The sequence below is a fragment of the Macaca thibetana genome, chromosome 17 (assembly GCF_024542745.1).
Source record: "Macaca thibetana thibetana isolate TM-01 chromosome 17, ASM2454274v1, whole genome shotgun sequence".
NCBI classification, from domain to species: Eukaryota; Metazoa; Chordata; class Mammalia; order Primates; family Cercopithecidae; genus Macaca; species Macaca thibetana.
This window is the reverse complement of record NC_065594.1, coordinates 38,476,806-38,499,891: the sequence shown is the minus strand read 5'-3', so window position 1 is coordinate 38,499,891 and position 23,086 is coordinate 38,476,806. Positions and strand designations below refer to the sequence as shown.

At 34.7% G+C, this 23,086-nt stretch overlaps 1 protein-coding gene and 1 long non-coding RNA gene across 3 annotated transcripts in view; one reads left to right on the top strand and one right to left on the bottom strand.

Moving 5' to 3' along the window:
* The window catches only part of DIAPH3 (diaphanous related formin 3), a 496,891-nt gene that overhangs the window by 274,369 nt on the left and 199,436 nt on the right, over window positions 1-23,086 (top strand). For both annotated transcript variants that reach the window (XM_050766531.1, XM_050766532.1), the window contains one exon: window positions 15,551-15,790. In XM_050766531.1, coding sequence (XP_050622488.1) covers window positions 15,551-15,790 — 240 coding nt within the window. The remainder of the gene's footprint in view (window positions 1-15,550; window positions 15,791-23,086) is intronic.
* LOC126940563 (uncharacterized) lies at window positions 9,208-12,123 on the bottom strand. Its single transcript, XR_007720805.1, has 3 exons — window positions 12,032-12,123; window positions 9,391-9,509; window positions 9,208-9,295 (listed from the first exon to the last, which is right to left on the bottom strand). It is a non-coding gene; the product is annotated as an uncharacterized LOC126940563 (long non-coding RNA).

Genomic DNA, 23,086 nt, shown 5'->3' with positions numbered 1-23,086 from the left:
CTTTCTACCCTATTTTATCAATGTTTCCTTTTTAAGTAGCTCCCCTTGGAATCACTAGCCACAGTAAAGTGCCTAAATCATTCTGATCACTTGAATGCTAGTGTGTTCTGAAAAGATTTAAGGTTCCAGCAGCTTTATATTATTATAAGTTTCCTTGACACTGTATTTGTTTTTCCTAAGTTCTGACCCAGAATTCCCAAAAGCATTTTATATTTTTAATGTAATTAAGAGAGAACGAGTTCAGTTAGCAGTTCAGATTTGCAGTTCATTTACAGGAGTTCTTTACTGCTCAATTGTCTGTTCTATTATTCTATTACTTTATGTGCTTTCGGGTGGGTCGGGGGGGCTTCTTTTCTTCTCTCTCTCTCTTTTTTTTTTCCCTTGGGAGGGACTGTGTCTGCTATGGTTAGCTCCTTACTTCTTACTGAATTCTTATTACCACTTCCTTTGGAATTATCCGTGATTTTGACTGCTGGCCTCACTGATGATCTCTCGTAGCAGTTAAGAGACCACTGTTTCCTCAACCTGTACTTCCTAACATGCAGGTTTCTGCCTATTTTTTTATGCCCACGAGTCTTAATTATAGCCTTATCCTTTATTATGTCCATCACCTGAATGCCACCTGATGTCTCATCTTCAATAGGTTTTCCTTTGTCTTCCCACATTTTAGTATCTCCCAGTCTGCTTAAATTGCAGATCACAGACCTGGCCCTTCTGACATCCTCAGACAATAACAACGGGCATACTTTATTACTGAAGGGCAGAGGAGTTGCCTGGAAAAAAAAAATGTATCACAGTGATTTGATCTGAATGCTCCCAAAATGCACCCACCAAATCAAAGGCTTGAAGTAAAGCATAACCCAAATACCAGATGAATTATTGAAAGGCCACCAATTTATTTTTAGAAGTCCCTGAATGAATTTCACTTGTCCTAACATGGAAACAAAGAATAAAAACTGCATGCAATCAATACTAACACAGAAAGCTGTAGTTCTTAATGGGTTTATGTTTGGAATATAGAGAAATACTTTAGTTATTAGTATTCTGGCATCAGTGAAAAACAAGAATTTGTAAAGTCGCATAGATTAAAAAGGCAAGGAATTAGTAATTTAAGAGTATGTGGGCAGAGTTATTGTTCAAAATATGAGCTGGTTAGCAAATATCATAGAAAAAGATTCTCTTGTTCATTATTTTTTAATAAACTAATCTGCAACATAGAGGGCTTTTCCTGTGTCACACTGTGTGTATCTCTACCCCTGACCCTGCCTCCCTAAAAGACCATCAAAAATTTGAATGTCTACTAGTGATGTCCGCTTTTAAAGATAGATATAAAACCATTAGCTGGCTGGAATTGCATTCAGGGATCTGACTGCATTGTTTTTTGTTTGGATCCTACCTCCCCAGCTCCAGCTTTCCCTTTTACTCTGTGACTAACTGACCTTTACCTGGTCCATGATCAATCTTGAACATGTAGTTAATTAACCACTTGCAAGTTCAGAGGATTTAGCCAAGTGACTGTAGAATGTAAGTATCACATTTGTAGTATTTTAATGAATTCTCATAATCCCTCTTTTGTTAAATAAAATTCTGAAAGTACGGCAGGGGTTGCCATGCTTATAGTGTGTTTGTTTCATAAATGTTAATGAAATGGCAATGGAAAGCCAAATTTAAAGTAGAATAAAATCTGGTTATTAATCTTAGAACAATATTGTTGAGAAAAGATGTAATGTTAGAGTTGATGATGCTATGGCGGTTCATCATGCCATATGTATTTTTGTATTTGCCATTTATTATTTACTGTGTTTCAGGACCTGTGCTTCATGTTTTGAATATACTGTTTTCACATAGCAGCTACTGACTCTTGTTATAAAATTAAATGAGATTTTATGTCATTCACAAGCTTCAAATACTCTAATGGTTTCTGAAACTTACTTTGTGTTATCTTAATATAGCCACTTCAGCTTTATTTTGATTACTGATAGCATGCTATGTCTTTTTCAGTCCTTTTCCTTTTAACCTACAGTTTTTATAGACAGTCTATTGAGTTTTGCTTTTTAATTCAATCTGACCATTTCTGCCTTTTAATTGAAATGTTTAGACCATTTTAATTTAATCTGGTTATTCATATGGCAGGGTTTAAATCTAGCATCTTACTATTTCTTTTCTATTTATCTCATCTATTCTTTGCTACTGTTTTTCTACTTTCTTTTGGATTGAGCATTTTTAATGAGTCTATGTTATCTTTTTTGACTTATTCACTCTTATTCTTTGTTTTGCTATATTATTGGTGCTTTAGGACTTGGAGTATTTATTTTTGAAAGAAATTTTAAGTCTTTTTATTTTTAAAAAAAAGTCTTTTATATCTACTTACCTATATGCCATTTCCAGTGTTATTCATATCATTGTATAAATCTAGACTTCTATCCTAAATCACTTCCTTTCTTCCTGAAGAAATGCCTTTAACATTTCTTTTAGTGCCAATGAATTCTTTCAGTTTTTTTCTTTGACCCTTCTAATGGTTTCCAGTTTCATGATAATTTCTAAGATAATGTAGTCTCTGTTTCTGTAATCCCAACTTTTACTACCCTTGTCCTTTTCCACTGTTTCAGCTATGTACATTTTCTTGTTCTTGTTTTAGGTTTCTTCTTGCTGTTTCCTCTAGGGCCCAAATGCCACTTCCTTATAGAAGTTTTCATTATAAAGATGCTGCACCCATCATTCTCTATCTATGTTACCCTATTTGTCATTTATTTATAGTATTTATTTTTGTTTAAAATGATCTGATTTGTTTGTGGTTTTTCTCTCTCTTTTTCTCCCCTTCTCCCTCTGCTTGCTTATGGTATATTCCATGTGTACCAGGTTCTTGTTTTTTTGTTGTTGTTGCTTGTTTGTTTGTTTAATATGAATCTTCAGGGCCTAAATCAGTGTTTGACACATAAATAAGGGTTCAATAAATATTTGATACACAAATGAATGAGTAAAGTTAAATCTCATTTTCATATAACCCCGGAAACAGGCATTACCATTACATAGATGAGGCAACTTTTTAACCTGTGTTCTCAACCGGTAACTATTACAGCTCAGCTATGAACCATGGTTTTTTTGACACTAAGGCCATGCTTCATTTCTTATGGTGGCACTCACTCTTGTGTTTCCGTTTGCTGTAGGTGCCTACTGTACTTAAAGTTGCTTTGAGCAGTGGTTTCTGTGTTTCAGTGCTTTCACAATTTATTTTTAATGGCTGAAGATTAACTTTGAGGTAAAAAATTACCTAGAATATTTAAGCAGGAACTTGAATTGATGGCTAATTCAAAGTATGTCTTGGGAACTTTTCTTAGTTTCTGCTTTTTCTAATTTGTGATTTAAAATCTAAAATCCCCACTGCACCACTAAATTCCTGCTAAAAAGTGGGGACATTTTATTTCATCATAGAATTGTGGATTGTTTTTATTTTTTTGATGATAATTTTTATTTTTTTTTGGATATGGAAACATGATGCTTTCTAGTTAGACCATCTATGTAGTGTTGAAATTTTATGGCACAATCTGCTTAATTTCTTTCATTTGGAAAAACAAAGCAAAACATCATTATAGTCACATACTAAATACTAGCCATGCATCATTCATTTGAAATACAGCCTAAAGCATTTTGTAGTTATAAGCAAAAAGGTCTCTTATGATTCATCACTTTGCAAACAACATTGTTTTAAGGTTGCTTTTAGATGTGACTTTCATCTAGTGCCTAAGAATCATTTTTCTGTACTCTTCAAATCTCATTATGAGGTTTGAGATTTGCTTTACCTATACTCTTGTAAGACTATTTTGGAAACATAATGGAAAAGGGGAGGCTGGACTTATGGAACTAAATTACTGAAGAGTTAGGCAATTTTGTTGCAGTTGTGGCTTAAAGGGTAATTATTGTAGATATATTCTGGTTCATTTGCACTTTTATGTCATGCTCTTGAAGGTACTGTTGTTTCTGAAAGGGTCCATAAAGTTCAGTTTTAATAAAGTTGAGTAGATTCTGTATTTTTCTAGTTAGTATGCTATCTCTGTTGATACAAATGTGAAAATTTGGTGAAAACAGGTTATATACATACTATTTACATAGCCTCAACGCAGCTTCCATAAATTATTAATTATAAAGGAAATAAATAGTAATTTAACATTGGAAAAACTTGTGGAGAGCACCTTATACATACATACATACATACATATATATATGTATATATGTGGAGAGGAAGAGAGAGAAAGAATATGATAAATTAAGTGGAGCAATATGTGGACAGCATGTTTAATTTGGGTACACGATTTTTTTTGTATTTTAAAAACTGAAATTATAGTAAAAAGTTGTAAAAAAATTATGTTGACATCAACATCAGAAAACTTTAAAAATGCTTAGGAATACATATAAAAAAACATATATAAACTGCTAACAATGATAAAACTGGACAAAATATTCAGGTCAACCGTTTTCAGACAGTGGACAAGCAGTAGAGAAAAGCTGCAGTTCTTGAGAGAACAGAAACTTACAAGTTTCGTGAATACTCAGCCTATAGCTTGGTGACAGTTTTCCAGTTAGATCTCAGAGATTTGAGTTCTAGCAGAGAATATAGTTCTCTGAGCTGAGGAGGCAAAGATCAGAATTTATGGCAGTGAAACAGCTGGTATCTACAAGGCAGAGCAGTAAGGAGAAGGAATTGTGCAGAAAGAAACTCCAGTAGTCCATGTGGGTATCTCCCTTGTGTCTGTGCTGGGAGCTGGAGTGTTCATACACTGAGCAAGACTAGTCAGATAGCAGCTGCTACAGGGTGAGAGTGGAACAGAGATACTAGAGGTTCAGCTTTGGACTTCTGGCTCTGCCAAATTACAGAGATCACCTTAAAACTTCACTAGCATATTTGGCATTCAGTCAAATAAGGAAAAGCTGGTGCTTTAGGAAGTAGGGCCACATCCTAAAGAAAGACCTACTCTAGAGCCACACTAATAAAACCTACATCATATCTTGATGAACTCCCCAGGGAAAACAGTTTGGCGATTGAGTTTCACTAAGAGGGGCTAAGAAAACAAATCTTACTTTCCACAGAGCTACACTAACAAAGTTTATAGTGAACTGTACAACTTAAGGTGATCACCCAGTGATTGATTTGATGGCTAAAATAAGAACAAATAGTTTTCAAAGTTTCAGTATTACAGAACTGAGAGTGGTTATATGTAAGTAAGTATTCAATATTGAATGCAATATTGAATAAAAATTAAAGAATAATAAAATGGGATGTATTGTCAAGAAAAAAAAAAGTCCAAAATGGCCCAGGTTTTGGATTTCACTTGCAAAGACAAAATATGGATACTATAAATATGTTCAAAGAACTAAAGCAAATGATCTTCAAAGAATTAAAGAAAAACATGGTCATAATTAGGAATATTTGCAGGGAAATGAAAACTTTCAGAAAAATTGCTATGTAGAAATTCTTGAAAAACTCAATAACTAAATTAAAAGTTTTAGTGTGTGGGTTTAATAGTATATTGGAGAAGGCAGAGGAGTCAGTGAAATTTGAAGGCAGTTTTGTAGTGATTAGTTTCTCTTAGTTATGTAGGAAGGAAGACTGAATAAAATAATAAATAACAGGTATTATTGGGTAGATATCATTCAGTCTAGAATACCTGTAATTGGAGTCCCCAAAGGAGAAAAGAGTGAGATTGTGGCTGACAAAATATTTGAAGAAATAATGGCCAAAAAAGTCTCATTCAGTGAAAAACATAAACAGGGTTTAAGAGGCTCAGCAGATCCCAACCAGGATTAATATAAAGAGAAAAAAGATATCATAGCATAGCCTAGTAAAATTGCTGAAAACCAAAGAAAAAGAAAGTGATAAAAGTATCTTGAGGGGAGGAAAAAGATAAAAGGCACAGTACATGTAGGAAAACAAAGATAAAAGATTTTGCTGGCTTCACAGAAGTGATAGACAGCAGAAGTAACAGAAGAGTGTTTAAAATGCAAGAAGCTCAACAGAAAGGTGTTAAAAAATATCCTGTAAACTCGGACTTCTCTATCTTTATGGATATCTTTAAAAAACAGAAGGTGACTTGAAGACATTTTCAGTATTATAAAATCTGAAAGAGTTTGTGACAGTCATACCTACCCTACAATGCTAAAGGTTGTCCTTCAGGTAACAGGGAAATATGCCAGATGGAAACTCAGATCTACAAAAAGTAATGAAGAGTACCTGAAAATAGTAAATGAAACCTTTTTTCTTATGATTTTTTTGAAAGAAAATTTGTAATAAAAAATATACTGCAAACAGGGTTTATAATGTACATAGTGTAAAATATATGATATAATTGCACAAACGATGGTATAGAACAAATAGAATTGTGCAGAAAGGGTGAAATATGAAATCTGGAAGGGTAAGGTAGAAAATGAGAAATATCAAGAGGTACAATTCTGACTTAATAGTAATTCTAATTAGATTGATACATTAAGATATATTAATCCTAGACAAACCAGAGAAAATATAAAAAGAGGTATAGTTAAGCCAGTAGACGAAATAGAATACTAAAAATTGCTTGACTAACACAAAGCAGAAAAGGGATAAAAGAGGTTGTCTTGGTCTATTTTAGCTGCTGTAACAAAATACTATAAACTGAATGGATTATAAACAACTGAAATTTATTTCTCACAGTTCTGGAAGCCAGGACTTCCATGATCAGGGTGCTGGTAGACTCCATGTTTGGTGAGGGACCACTGATTTCTGATTCATATATATTGCCTTCTATCTGTGTTCTCAGATGGTGGAGGGACAAGGCAGCTCTCTGTACCCTCTTTTATGAGGGTGCTAATCCTATTCATGAGGACTCTGCCCTCATGATCCAATCACCCCCAAAGGCCCCATGTCATAATCCTGTCACACTGGTGAGTAGGTTTTCAACATTTATGTTTAATGGGACACAAACACTCAAACCATATCAGTGGGGAAAAAAGCAGAAAGGACACATGGAAAACAAATAGTAATAAAATAAGCACATGAAAAGTATCATGGGTATGTGTGTTTCTAAGAAGGTATCTTTCAAGGCAAACTATATTATAAGAAATAAAGTATCAGTATACAATAACAAAAATAATAACTTGCCAGGAAGAGATAATCATCTTAAATATGTATGCCTAAAAATTGAGCATCAGAATTTATGAAGCAAAACCTGGCAGAAATAAATGGAAAAATATACAAATTCTCACTCATAATGAGACTTTAACACTTGTCTTTGAATAAATTCTAGAAAAAGTATAACAAAAAATCAGTAAAATACTTGGAAAATCAAGATACTTCTATCATCGAACTTGTTCTGATATTTATAGAACACTATCTACAACAACTGCAAAATACACATTATTTTTAAACGCATGTCAAATGTTTACCAAGGTGGACCATATGGGAATATAAAATAAGCCTCAGTAATTTTCAAAATATAGATATCTTGCAAGATATGTTTTCTCTCTATAACAGAATTAAGTTAGACAACAACAATAATAGAACATCTACCACAGTCTAAAAATTGCATAACATAATTTAAAATTACTGGTGGGCCAAAGAAAGAATTATTTTGAGCCAAATGAAAATGAAGCACTGAAAAAGAACCAAATTCTCAAATTACTGGTATCAGGAATCAAAGAAGGGAATCTAGTACAGCAAAATTAGAAACTCATATCATATATGAACATAGATGCAAAAGTTGTCAACAAAATATTTCTGTATCAAACATTGCTGAACTTAGTAAGGAGAGTGTGTTATGGCCACATGGAATTAATCCCAGGAATGCAAGGTTGGTTTTATATTTCAAAATTAATTAGTTAGCCGTATTATCAGATTAAAAAAACCAGGTGATTATGAGAAAAATCATAATCACCTAAATACGTGCAAAATAAGAAGCATTTGACAGAATTCAGTCATTTTTTTATGAAAAAACACTCAGCAAACTAGAAATAGAAGCAAACTTCCTCATTTTGATAAAGGATGTCCATGAAAAACCTGGAGTTATACTCAACTTAATGGTGGATGATTAGATACCTTGTCTTTTATGGTAGAGAACCTGGTAAAAGTGTCTATTTGCATTACTTCCTTTCAGCATTATAATGTACTAATCTGTGTAACAAGAAGACATAAAAGATGAGTATATGAGAAGAAAGAAAGTATACCATCTTTTTCTTTTTGTCAGCTGACCTAATTGTCCATGTGAATTCAGCAGGTCATAGAGTACAGTCAACGTACCAAAAATAGTTATTTTTTTCTAGAAACAGCAAAAATTTCAATGAATTAAAACAGTATTATTGACAATGTCATAAAAAAACTAAAAATACCTTGGGATACATTTCACTAAATATGTGCAGATTTTCCACTGAAAACTGTAAGATATTGCTGAGAAAAATTAAAGAAGTTGTAAAGAAATGGTGATACATATTATGCTTATAGACTGGAAGAGTTGGTATTGTTAAGATATCGTTTCTCCCACACATGACCTAGGAATGTCACACATTCCCAATCAAAATCCCAGCAGGTTTTATTATAGAAATTGACAAATGGTTTCTAAAACTCATATGGCATGCAAAGGACATAGAATGTAGAAAACCAATTTTAAAGAAGAACAGTCTTGGTGGACCTAAACTACTGATACAGCATCAAGATAAAAGTTTTGCTTAAGGATATAGAAATAAGCTTTCTAGAAGGTTAGAAACAGACCCACAAACATACCATCATTTGATGTTCAGTGATGTTCTTTGTATCAAATGATTTTGTAAAGTCTATACATCTTAGGGACCAAAATGTATCTCAACTCCTGCATCAGACCTCACTGAATAATTAGAGGAATGGAGTACGGACCTATACATGAAAAGAAAAAAGATAGCTAGAATAAAACGTAAATTTGTGAAGGGAATATAGAATCATTTAATCTACTTTGTAAAAACAGTTTGGCAATGTTTTAGGTTAGGTATACATTTGTACTATATTTTTTACTAATTTAATAGAAATGAAAACACTCATACAAAAGTATTAATAATAGCCTGTGTTAGTTTCTTAGGGCTGCCCCCACAAATGTCTATGATCTTAGTGGCTTAAAACAACGGAGATTTATGCTTTCACATTTCTGGGGTCCAGAAATCATAAATGAAGGTGTTAGCAGGGTTCCTTTCTTCCAGAGGCTCTGAGTGAGAATCTGGTCCATTCCTCTCTGCTAGCTTCATTAAGCCATGCGCAATCCTTGGCGTTTCTGGGTAGATGCATCACTCCAGTCTAGGGCTCACCCTAAATCCAGAATAATTTCATCTTGAGATTCTTAATTTAATTACGTGTGCTAAAACTGTTTCCAAATATGTTTAGTGGTTAGGATTTAGACATACCTTTTGTGGGTCTCTGTTCAACTCAACCCACTACATAGCTCCAAACTGGGGTGGGGTAGGGGGAAGTCCATCAGCAGGAAAGTAGATACACAAATTTTGGTATGTTCTTGCATGGAAATCTGTTAATAAAAGGGAGCAAAGTACCGAATTATACATGTGTATAAATCTCAAAGTCAATTTTTTTTGAGTGAAAGAAGCCAGCTATATAAACTGTTTACCGTATAGTTTCATTAATATAAATTTCAAGAACAGGTAAAACTAAGCTATAGTGATTGAAAAAACACTGGTTTTCTATGATGGGATGGGGATTGTCTGGAAGCGGGCATGAATGAATTTAAGACACTAATATGATTCTGGGGTTTATGCCAGCTTTTTAATTCAAGAGATATGGAACTTATGTGTTAAGACTGTGTGCTCAGATTGCCAAATTAAATAGGAAGTCTCTTTGTTCTTTAGCTTTACCATTCATAGCTTTACTAGTTGATGATCCTGAGAATCTTCAAAACTCATTTGGCCCTCCTGTGAAATCCTTAGTGACCCAGAATTGATAGGGATTTATAAACAAAGGTGCAACAATCTGTGATGTCTATAGCCGATTGTTTATTTCTTGACTAAGTGGAGGAATATACATTTTAGCCTTTTAATATTTTTGTACAAGCCTTGGCTTTACCTTTCTCCTATGAAATATGTAAAAATTATACCATATGTACTTTGTTTTTGTGTAGTTTTCTTAAATAACTTTAGCGTAGCAGCTTTAATATCATGAGTACATTTATTTTAAAAACATTTTTGATATTCTGAGTATTACCTCAAGCATAAGTCACTTGAATAGCTTTTTTTTTTTTTTTTTTTTTTAAGCCTTTCTCCAAGTGAAATGAACTTGTGTTTTTTTCTGAGAATTCTGGAGATCATGAACATATTGGTCTGTTAACAATGAAAGATATTTTTTATATCATTAGAAAAATCAAGTTCAAAAATTATTTCCCTAGTGTCTTAATTCTCTGTGATGTAAGTATTAGATCACACTACTTTCTCTTGTCTTTCATAAAAATGCATTTGTTTTTTCACATTCTTCTTGCTTATTATACCTCTCCCATAGAGAACTGAAGAATTAGCTAATAGGAGAGTATGAGTGGAGAGTGTAGTGTGGAGCAGCAGTCCCCAACCGTTTTGGCACCAGTAAATGGTTTCATGGAAGACACTTTTTCCACAGATGGCAGGGGGATGATTTTGAGATGATTCAACCACATTACATTTATTGTGCATTTTATTTCTATTATTATATTATACTATATAATGAAATAATTTTACAACTCACCATAATGTAGAATCAGTGGGTGCCCTGAGCTTGTTTTCCTGCAACTAAATGGACCCATCTGGGGGTGATGGGAGACAGTGACAGATCATCAGGCATTAGATTCTCATAAGGAGCATGCAACCTAGATCTTTTGTGTGTGCAGTTCACAATAGGGTTCTCGCTCCTGTGAGAATCTAATGTCACTACTGATCTCACAGGAGATCGAGCTCAGGTGGTAATGCAAGAAATAGGGAGCAGCTATAAATACAGATGAAGCTTCACCTGCTCCTGCTTGCTCAGGCCAGCTGCTCACCTCCTGCTGTGCAGCCTGTTTCCTAACAGTTACTGGTGTGGGATCCCTGATGTGGAGGGACAACAAAAGTAGATCTGAAAAAGTATTAAAGATTCAGCACAATAGGAGGTAGTTGGGTATACTAAGGAGAAAGGTAAGAAATATTGAGATAGTACAGGTGGCAGGCAGAGCTCATTGCAGGGTCATTTTCTGTAGTGTGTTACTTGATAACTACTGTGAAGAAATTAAAGTTCATTCTTACAAGAAAACATAAGAGAGGAAGTTTGAGTTCCAGATGATTTGTAAATTGTAGTTATTAATTCCCACATTGTGATGCTCTGAGTGCTAAGGACAGTTGATTAGCAGCAAGTTAGCTCTAGGCCTGGGTCCTACTCGCCAGGTGACTTGAAAGAGTCATTTCACCTTCCTGAAATGCTTTTCTATTATTCCTTATAATGTGATATCTACCAAGTATATGAACTAATGCTTTTAGAGTATTATAAATTAAGACTGAGGCCAGTAAATTCCCAGTCAGCAGGTTATTGTACTATTAGAAAGTTAAGTGAACAGTTAGTTTCATAATGACTTCAGGGAAGAATAAAAAAGAATAAAAAATAAATCCTTTTGAGGGGTGCGGTGTAAGTCTGCATAGTAGGACAGGGGGAAAAAAATCAGACAACCTATATTTATAAAAGAAAATGTGTAAAGAAAACTAGATATGGTGTTAAACAAAGTTGTTGTAAAAATGATTCTTTTTCCTTATAGAATAATGGATAAAATTAAAATTATATGTGAAAAATATAACCATAATGAGATTACGAGAGATTACGTCTTCCTGGGAACCTTTCCAATTTTCTGCTCCTTAAGACAGGCAGAAAGAATTCAATGATAAGGGCTGCAGGGGCAGCTACTATGGCTCCTGTGCCCCTCACAGCACTGAATGGGGCCCATTCAATACTTGTTGGTTCATTGATTTTTCTAAAGGTCTTTTTACGTTGTTCCCTCTCCAACAACATATATTGCCAACAAACAAAATTTTGAAATAAAATTACCCTTAGGGTTCTGGATATTGCTTCTTCATTTTTACCAGTCATTGCTTTTAAGATCTCTTCATTCTGACATGTGACATCTGTGGGTGGGGAGGTTACAGGAGTACTGCTCCCTGCCTTCAAGAAAAACAGGAGTGAAATCAATGTATTTTTACTTTTTTGGATTGATCTTCAGATTACATCTCACTATTGTCATAGATTTGAGTTTCGTGAATTTGTATTGCTAAGACTTCATAACAATAGATTTAAAGGATAATTGTAAAAATGAAATTCTAATTTCTTCTAACATTCTAATTATTAACTAGCTTACATTTTATGTTTATAGATTTTTTACCCTTTCCTTCTTCTCATTTTTAAAAATGACTTTCTGTTGCCCTTCAGAATATTATTTGAGCATCATAGTTCTCCATTTCTGCATTCCACTTAGTCTTAGACAAGTCAGAAGTTTAGTTTTCTTAGCAGGAAAACAGAATGCAAATCCCCAATGTTGATAGAATATGAGAAGTGGTGAAGATGGGGAAACATTGGTCAGGGTTTTTACATATGCATATATTTTCCCCCCTCTGAACCTTTTTTATTTGATTCCACCTGAAGAAATAGTTTGATCAAATAATGAGGGAAAGGACTGAGTGCAGTGGCTCATGCTTGTAATCCCAGCACTTTGGGAAACCTAGGTGGGCGGATCACTTGAGGTCAGAAGTTAGAGACCAGCCTGATCAACATGGTGAAACCTTGTCTCTACTGAAAATACAAAAAATTAGCCAGGCGTGGTGGGTCACGGCTGTAATCCCAGCCACTCAAGAGGCCGAGGAAGGAGAATTGCTTGATCCCGGGAGGCAGAGGTTGCACTGAGCGGAGATTGTGCCACTGCACTCCGACCTGGGTGACAGAGTGAGACTCTGCCTTAAAAAAAGAAAAATAACCCTTCTGTTATTAACATAGATTCCAAGATTTAGATCTTGGAACATTAACCTTAAATGATATTTTGTTGTTAAATAAAAAGGGCAACCATTTGGCCTAGGGGTCATCATATGGCTAAATAGTGAACTAAAGACAGGCACCATCTCCAGGTGACCTTTCAAGTTCCTTTCCCACTCAATAATTTTGTTCATTAAAATACATTTACTCAATAATAGTCAAATACTGATTTATCTAAACTTAGAAGAAAGAACATTAGGAAAAGGACATCTAATTTTTTTTAAAGTGTCGTTCAAAGCTTTGTTTTTAGGTTACTTTCCTGACTTTGCCTTGTCAGGGATTTTCATGAACTCGTAGCACTTTGTTCTGCATTACATCATAGACTTACTCTGTCTTTTCAAGGTACCTGTCCCTAGTGCCAGATACACTCATTATTCATACAAATCTAGGTTATATTTTTCTAGGAGAATTAATTACTTTATGCTGGCTACATATGGTTAGCTTGTCAGCAGGAAAGCTTTAACATATTTTGGGGTGGTATAATGTAGGCATTTAAGCAGTCTCTTTTTTCTTCTGTGCATGAAAATAGTAGTACATTAATATATATTAGAATTAATATATTTTGTAATACAAATGTTTTGCATAGAATACTGGATAATTTCTTCTCATATTTATTGCAAGTATCTGACTTCATAATCATGAGTAATGGCAGTTACTGAAAACAGAGATGCTATGAGCCCGTTAGACGCCTTTAGAATGGCCATAACTACAGGTGCTACACGTGAGTGCTCTTTTGTACGTCTGACTGCTCTAAAGGACATATTACGTGTAACAGAGCATTACTCATGTTACCAATGTCATATGAACATCTTCCTTTTGCAACGGTTAAGGATAAAAAAAATCCAGGCAAGTGAACCCATCTGGAGACATATATTTTAAGACAAAAGTCTTTGTGATAAGTGATCACTGCTTTAAAAGAACAATTCATGCCCAGTAAGAATCAATATTCTAATAGTGCATCTCTTTGTCTCTTTATAACTTTTATATCGCTTACACTTACTCTATAAACTTTTAATGATGTTTCTTCTTTTTTTTTTTTTTTTTTGGTCCTTATTGAGCTTACATTCTTTCTTTTTCCTAGACAGTGGATTATGAAGACATTCCTTAAAGTGCCTTGTAAAGTAGACTTCTTATTAATAACTACATTAATTGAGCTCTTAGAATCTTGATTGTATACACATAACCATTTAATTTGGCAAGGGGCTGGGGAGAAAGCTAAGTATAAATTAGATATTTATATTATTTGAAAATGGAACTCTTCATTCACTATAAGGCTTTGGTCTATATGAAAATACTCTCTCAGAGTTGTGTACAAAGAACTAATTGCTCAATTTTTGTCAGGTGAGTAAGCTGAGTTATGTTAAGTCATTAAGGCAGTGTCTATAAAATACTGGAGTCTAATAAGCCTTTGTCTAGTATACTTTAAGTAACGGTCATTATTATATTATGAACTGATAGCTTTCTGTGTCCCAAACAATCATGATTTTCATTATATTTGGCACCCTACAGGCTTCATATAGCATTGTTTTTTAGCCTTTCCTTTACAGTCTGTGACTAAGAGAAACAGTCCCTATTTTAACCTGTCTCTGCTTTTTTTCTGACCTTGCCTTAACCTGCTTTTGATATTTACAATAGTCGAAGTTCAACAATTTTACTGTTACTGCCCCTTCAGTGCATTTTAAGTCCTGAATCCCTAATACGTTTGGTCAAGGAATTCGTATCTAGCTTAATATGTGGTATATCTTCAGCCTACACCTAATTGATTATTTCTTGCATGTGTGTTGATGTAACACAGGAGTAAGGATAAAGGCAGGAACTTGCCCCTTTGTTCTTTTAGACATCTCCAGTCCCCCACATTCCCAATAGAGAAACCCAGAGTCCCAGACAGGGTTAACTTGGCATGTGATAGATTTGTGGGTTTGCACTGCTTCTGCGGTTCTGCTACTCCCATGTTTCCTAACTCTGATTCTGCTAATTTAGTATGTGTCAGGAGTCATTCTACTTTCCTGTGTTTCTGAAGAAAGTCAATTTAGTACAAATTGGGACCTATTTACTCTCCCTCTATCTAACACATACTGTTAGTCAGCAGGGTTTCTGAGGACAGCAGTTGCTATTTGAAGAAAACAAACCCTCTTTAGACTTTTCTGAATATGTTTTAAACATGACCCAGTATATTGCAGTATTGAACAAAAATTATTCAAAATAATGACATGAATGCCTTGTAATTTGTGGCCTATGTATCCTGTTACCTTTTTAGAATTTAGTTTAAAAAATGCTTACTTTATTGCTTAATTAAACATTATCATTTAATTAAAGCTTTCTTTTCATTGAGCATCCAAATTGTTAATTTGGGTTTTGAGGGATGACTCTGGATTCCTTACAAAAACAAGCAGGGCTTTTCTCTCTTCCTGCTATCAGTTTTGGGAGACATATTGCTTCTTCGGTACTGTCATACCAATAAATCATCCCAGATTACTTGCAGTCGTACAGTACTAAAGTATACCATGCATTTTAAAGGAAATCTGCTGTTTTCTTTTCAATCAGATGAGCAATGTGAAGAGACTACGGCCACGGCTCAGTGCTATTCTCTTTAAGCTTCAGTTTGAAGAGCAGGTGAACAACATCAAACCTGACATCATGGCTGTCAGTACTGCCTGCGAAGAGATAAAGAAGAGCAAAAGCTTTAGCAAGTTGCTGGAACTTGTATTGCTAATGGGAAACTACATGAATGCTGGCTCCCGGAATGCTCAAACCTTCGGATTTAACCTTAGCTCTCTCTGTAAAGTGAGTTTGTTTTTTAAAAACACATATTTGCCTGAACACTTGCTCTTAAATGTCAGCCCTGATTACATTATTTAAATATTTTTTATTTTGATGTGCTCATTATCAAGAACTTGAACTGAACCATGAACTCAAACCCAGAGTGAACTGAGCTAATTTACTCAACCTCTGAACTAAATCCAAATACTAATTTTCTTCAATCTGTAAATCCAACTCAAGGATTTTATTTAATAACAAAATTATATCGTAAACCTATGCTTTCTCAAACCAATGAAATGGAACATCAAAATATTATTAATACTGACTCATACTTACTCAGTTCAGATACCTGTATATATATTGAATATTGCTTAGGATTGCCATTAACATTTTTACCTTTTAACTATTTAAATATTTCTCTGCATTGCTTTCAAAAGCAGACTAAAAGGAAAGAAAAATGAGACCCCTTTATATAAAGGGGAAATTATTATTTTGGAATACATGCAACTCAGATATCATTGATTTTGAAGTGTTTCTATCTAAATATAATTGTAGAGGACATGAAAATAGAGTAAGTTTAGAGCCTTTTTTTCCTTCTGTGTTTTTCATAGGTTGAATTTCCTTACAGCAAATATATTCAATGTTTTATAAAACAGAGCTCTTTCCTGAGGAGTGGGCCATAGTAATAGGGCTTTATTGATCTGCTTGCAACAAATTCTTCTTAGTTACACATCACAAGAAAACCGTTTTCTTGTCTTGACCTCGTAACAACTACACTCCCTGATTAAGGAATTTGATTATTGCTATTGCCAGTTAGGTAGGGAAGGTGAAAAACAAGTTCAGCTTTACCTATAGGTTTACTGCATGAAATTTCTTGTACAATTTCCCTGGCCTAAGCCTCTCATTTCTGTCAATGCCTTGTGAGTGTTGCCCTTGCCCCATCTCCATTCTTTTATTTTCCTCTCTGTTTTCTTAGGCAGCTATATTTGGTGAAGATCGCTAGCATGGGCGATACAATTCCTAAAACACATCCTGAAGACCTGGCACATCTATCCTGGGCTTACTCAGAGTGAAGTCCTGTGCCAGATGCTTTGCCAGATTCTTTCTTTAATGTATGTGATTGATATTTACCTGGCATACATGATACTGATATTTTCCACATGTAAACCATTAATTATGATTAAATGCTTTAATGAAGCCATATATAAAAAGTATGGCAGCAGAGTTTAGACAGAGAGCCTAGCTCAGCCATGAGAGGGTAGTTAGGTATTCAGAGAGAAATGGGAATTTAAACTGGATCTTGAAGGATGAGCAGATGTTCTGTGAGAGGAAAAGGCATTTAAGCAAGAGTCAGCAGCTTCTATAAGGGTTATAGCACGGCATGTGTGAGTACAGTGAGTGGCCTACTACGTGTGCAAACTAGATGGGAAAGGAGTGGGGCTAATGAGACTGAGGTGGAAGTTGGTCTAGATTGTAAAGAGCTTTGAATATCCTGCCTAATGATGGGGATTTTATGGAGACACATTCTGTAAGGCAAGTAATATGATCAGATGTTTTGTAGCAAGATATGTCTATCAGCAGTATAGAAAAAGATTAAGCTGCACTGTTTAGTACTGTTGCCATTAAACATATATGGCTACTTAAATTCAAATTAGTTGAAATGTAAATAAAATTAAAAACATAGTTTCTCAGTCACACTCGCCACATGTCAAGTGCTCAGTGTCCATACCCATTGGCAGCATATATATGGCACATTACCATCATTGCATAAAGTTCTATTGGACAGCGCTGGGTTAGAGGGTTACAGTGAGGAGGTATTTGGTGTTTGACTGACATGTAGTGTGAGACCTAAGAGAGCAACAGAGGAAACCAAACTGAGAAGGTAATAGGAAGGATGGTATGGGAGATGGCAGAGAAGAGAGAAAGGTCAAAGATAATTCCTAATTGTCTACCTTAGGCAACTAATGGGAGATATTGCTACTGGCATGTTTGAAGTGATTGCTCAAAGGAGAATAAGATCAGGGGTTTTTTGTTGTTATTCTACTTTTGTTTACCTCAGTATCTTAAAGGGCATATAATTGAAGCTTCCTTTTTTAATTATTTGGCAAAGGTTTGAGTGTCCACTAAGTTAACTATCATTGTGCTTTGAGATGATGGAGTTCCAAGCTAAGGTAACGGCAGAGGGGTTTGAGGTAGAATGTAGTGGGGATATAGGGAAGTATACAAATTCAGGGACATATGAGGAATTGTCAGGGTGTGCTGGTTATGAACTTGGAAGCTGAAGGAGAAGGAGGCAAGCAAGAATGGCAGATTCAGGCTTTCCCTGAAAAGGAAGGCAAAGTAAGAAAAACAGGGTGGGGGGCAAGATAGGGGAAAGTTAAGTCCACAGCCACACGTGTACTACAGTCTGTTTCCTCGTGCAGAAGTGTCTGTGATCCTCTTTAAGTTTTACATCTCAGAACTGTAGTTGACTCACAAAAAAACTGGCTGCATGCTCTTCCTCATGTCCTTATGCCTTCTTCTAAGGAAAGCTGTTGACAGGAGACTAGGTCTGATTACTGAGGTAAGATAGCCTACTACAGTGGTTGGTATATAGTAAGTACTCAATAAATAGCTTGAATGAATGAAATTTATTGCCATAAGACAAAAAGTAGTGTCTTATGTTTATTTTGTAGTTGAAAATAAATAGACATCCTCTCATTGAGATACAATCACTGATGCATAGTAATTTTAAAATCTTTTACAAATGTACCGTAGCTGTTATTATTTTACTACAGTTAGTTGGCAAACCAGTTAATCTGTCTGCAGATAAAGAGTTGACTTTATTTTCATGCAATGATACTAAGTATTTTGATCATCCCTCTTAGGAGCCTTCTGTTGTGGAAGAAACAAAATAAATACTACACCTTCATGTTTTTTATTAGCCTACATGTCAAGTTGAAAGCATATATTGAACAAGATGATATCTCATCATATTTGTTATCAGAAGTAGCAGCTTGATCTTTGACAATTGTGATTGAATTTTCACACTGAGTATAAAGCATTTGGTTTGATGATAAGCTCCTACACAAGGAATTCCATATATATTTGACAGTAGAAAGCCAGGGAAGTATTTTAATCTGTTAAAACATGCTGGATAATTATATGACATTTAACATTTTATATCCCAAATCCTTACTTTTAAATGCCCTTTACAAATTTAACTCAAGTATGAAAAATTCATGAAAATTCATATTAAATTAACTTTGCATTGTTTAGAAATAAGAGCATGAATACTTGAGTTTCATGCCCATTATACTTTAGTTTGGGGAGCTGTATCGTAGCTTTGTAGACATTTGTAGTCAGGATGGCAATGAGTAACTATAATATCTCTGGATTCAGAGAGAAAAAGATTTACTTTCTTATATCCCAAAGATTTGATGTGGCATATGACAAAAAAGTAAAATATGACATATAAGGTAAATATAACTGAATTTATGATTAAGATCTAAATAAAAATTAAAGTTGCTGTATAGGTGCTTGACTTTTTGGTGATCAAAGTGATGCGAAGACTTCACTTCATGAGCAAAAACAGTGTTTTCCCTGATTAAACCTTCATAAGAAATTTTGCATATGTATCTTTACAAAAGGAAAACATGTTGAATAGTGTTATAAACAACAAATGAGTAAGTTTCATCAGAATCTTTTTTTTTAGAACCATCTCCTTCTCTCCTCCTCTCTTCCCCTCTCCCCCAAAATACGTATTCTGGGCCTCTTAAGGACCTGGCACCTCATGCGAACCCTCATGATGAGAAACAAGATGTACGTTTCGGTCACAGTAATGCTACTTCTAGTTTAGCTAAAATAGTATAAGTACCTTGTTTTCTGATGGCTTGACTTTTTAAAAGGATAAACCTTGTAGAAATAATGGAGAACTGCTTGTCATTAAAAAATCCCCCAAATGTAGTACTGAACTTTAGATAAAAAAAAATGTATAATAGGCATTTTGAGATTATATTAATTTTGAGAGTGGGGGGACTGCTGTTGATTAAGTGGAAAACATATCTTTAGAAATTAAATTGGCAGATGGTAGATGTTTATCTGACCAACGTGCCGACCTAGAAAAGTTTGTATCTGGTTAGTGTCAAAGATATTTCTCCAAGAGACGTGTTGATAGGGCCAAGTTCGTTTTCTTCAAAGGATTTTAAGTAAAGAGTGAATTGACCCCACCATCAAAGTTCAACATCATATTAAAATATATGAGATAATTTTGACTGGTAAATTTAAGAAGCAGATGTTACTAATCCACATATAATAGCTATAACATGTTTTTAATAATGTTTACTAATGTCTAATAAGATGTATAATTTCTGAGTAACAGATCATTCTGATCAGTACAACAAGGTGATGCAGCTCTTTGTTCCAGGTGATTAAATCAACTGACTTCCTATATTGGGGTAATAGATACAAATTTTGAAGGAGTTTACCACATGTAATAACTAATTTTTATTAGTATTTATGCTGTTATTCTTTGGGAAAATTGCAGAAACAAGTAACTATTGATCCCACTTTAAATTTATCCATACTGTCACTTTGTAGGAAGCCTTCTGTTTTCTGTGGCAGTAGAATATCTAATGAGTTCATCTCAAAGTTGAAGTCATCGAAGAATACATGGTAATGGGGCTATGGGTGTTGAGGATTAGGTGCTAAGACGGTGAGGGGGTGACAGACAAAATTACTTTTTCCTAAATTCTCTTTTCTAATGCATGAATTTTTTATATGATTCTGGATATTCCTTTTATAAGCAAAAAGTGGAAAAAGTAGAATAACTCCACCAGAGTTGTGATGGGGATAGATGGGGATAATTAAAACAACATAAACAACAACAAACATTGAATTCTCATGTTCTTTAATGTTTCCACCAAGCCTAATGAGACTCTTTCCAAAATTGTGACAAATCTCTTTCGGATGACATTGATTAGCAACCTGGAGTACCCTTTAAGAAATACTGATGCCGCAGTCCCCACACAGTTCAATTAACTTAGAAAAAGAATGGTTGTGGATCCTGACTGGTGGCATTTTTAAAACCACTTCCTAGGTGAGTTTAATCCTCAACTTGAAGTGTGAATCACTTGGTCTTCTGCCCTGCTTTCATATCCCAGAATGGAAAATCCCTGACTGGTGGTCTGGAACCAAAAGCAAACATGAAAAAATGAAAATTAACCAACACCAAAGCCAAAACAAAAAAGAAACAACTTGACTTCTTCACTTAAGAATGAGTGGTGAGGCCCGGCGCCATGGCTCACACCTGTAATCCCAGCATTTTGCGAGGCTAAGGCGGGCCTGTCACCTGAGGTCAGGAGTTCGAGACCAGCCTGGCCAACGTGGAGAAACCCTGTCTCTACTAAACTACAAAAATTATCCGGGCGTAGTGACGGGCGCCTGTAATCCCAGCTACTCTATTCAGGAGACTGAGGCAGGAGAATCACTTGAACCCAGGAGGCAGAGGTTGCAGCGAGTCGAGATGGTGCCACTGCACTCCAGCCTGGGTAAAAAGAGTGAGACTCTGTCTCAAAAAAAAAAAAAAAAAAAAAAGAATGAGTAGTGAAAATATTTTCAAAAATTGCTGCTTTCCTCTCATGCCAAGCTAAACATTTCTCTGAAAATGAAAACTTTGAAAAGGAGTGTGAATTTCAGGCATGTAGTGGAACTGAAATAAGTTGAAGGGCTGTTTCTCGAGTCATTTTGCAAGTCTCTACCTTGTACAAGAAGGGTTTCAGTGACTATAAAAGCGTGAGACAGGATACCTTTGCCTATTTCAGGCAGTTTGTATTTTGCATACCTGTCACACTCACACAAGTTAATACTGTGAGTCGTTTTTGTGAAATTTTGATCCCTATGTATCACTTTTTCCTTTACTCTATGAATTTATTTTTAAGAAAGATCTCTGCCAAGCAAATCCATTGTTCCATTTGCATTCAGGTTATTTTGGGAAGGATTTTTATTCTTTATTAGATTGGCAAAATTATACCAGTAAATTTTGGCAACCTTTTAAAGTAAAGCAGTATGGGCCAAAGACTTGCAAATAACAAATGCCATTCTTATTTTACATGCAGCCAATTAAATCACAGAAATACTGATTTCCAAAGCAATGTGAAACTATTTAGAATGCTCAACCCCCTTTGACTCATTCATTAACACATTTAATCTATGACATTTTCTAAGAAATATTTAATTGGCTTTTCTAAATAGCATTTTGGTAAATTCTTTTCACGTCACCTTTGTTTTTCAATTGCTATTAAATGTTGTAAATGAGAATGATTCTTTTAATAGAATTATAAAAGATAGAGTGACTTTGCTCAGGCTCAGCAAATAGACTACTTGTGGGCCTTCATCTTCCTGCTCTCATAGCAAACATAGCTTCTCTATCACACTACGCTTTCCCCCAAACACCCAGCCTCCAAATCCTCCTCAGCATCATGCTTATAGACAACTGCCTCCTCAGAGATAGCACCTAAAGTGAATATTACCATCCCTGTTTAATTCAGATTTCTCTTTTATATATTTTATAAGTGAAAAATAAAAAACGGAAACAAGACACTCCATTCCTGATACTCTAACAAGTGTCTTACCTCTCCTTTATCAAGGGTCTGCATTGTTTCTACATTTTTGGAATCAGAGACAAAACATGCAACATTATTATCCACATAGTAATACTTAGCCATTGGTACCTATGAACATTTGTTCTTGGGGGATGGGGAGAGGATGATGATGAAATGTGTCATAGCTGGCTTTGAACTGTGGTTCCAGCATTGGGAGGTACATAATCTACCACCACCAGAAGAAACTGAAAAATATCACTTGAGATATATCAGGCATGTGTTTTGTTAAGTAAAGTTCACAAGTTTCTGTATTTATATTTAAAAAAACAAAAACATCTCATTTAAAATCATTCTGTTTGATCTGCTTATATGAAACATGAAAATGAAAATACAACTTATAAAATTTTGTTGGATACAATGAAAGCAATGCTTACAGGGAAATTTATAGCATCAAGTGCATACATTAGAAAATAAGAAAGATCTAAAAATAATAATTTTTAACCTTAGGAAACAAGAAAAAGAAGAGCAAATGGACTCTGAAGAAGGTAAGACAAAGCACTAATATATACTAGAGCAGATATCAATGAAATTGATACAGAAAATTAATAAAGTCAAACCCACCAATATCTGATTGAGTCTTTAAAAAGATCAATAGCCAAGCTAACCAAGAGAAAAAGTAGATACAAATTACCCGTATCAAAAATGAAAGAGAGACTATCATTACTGATCCTATGGATGT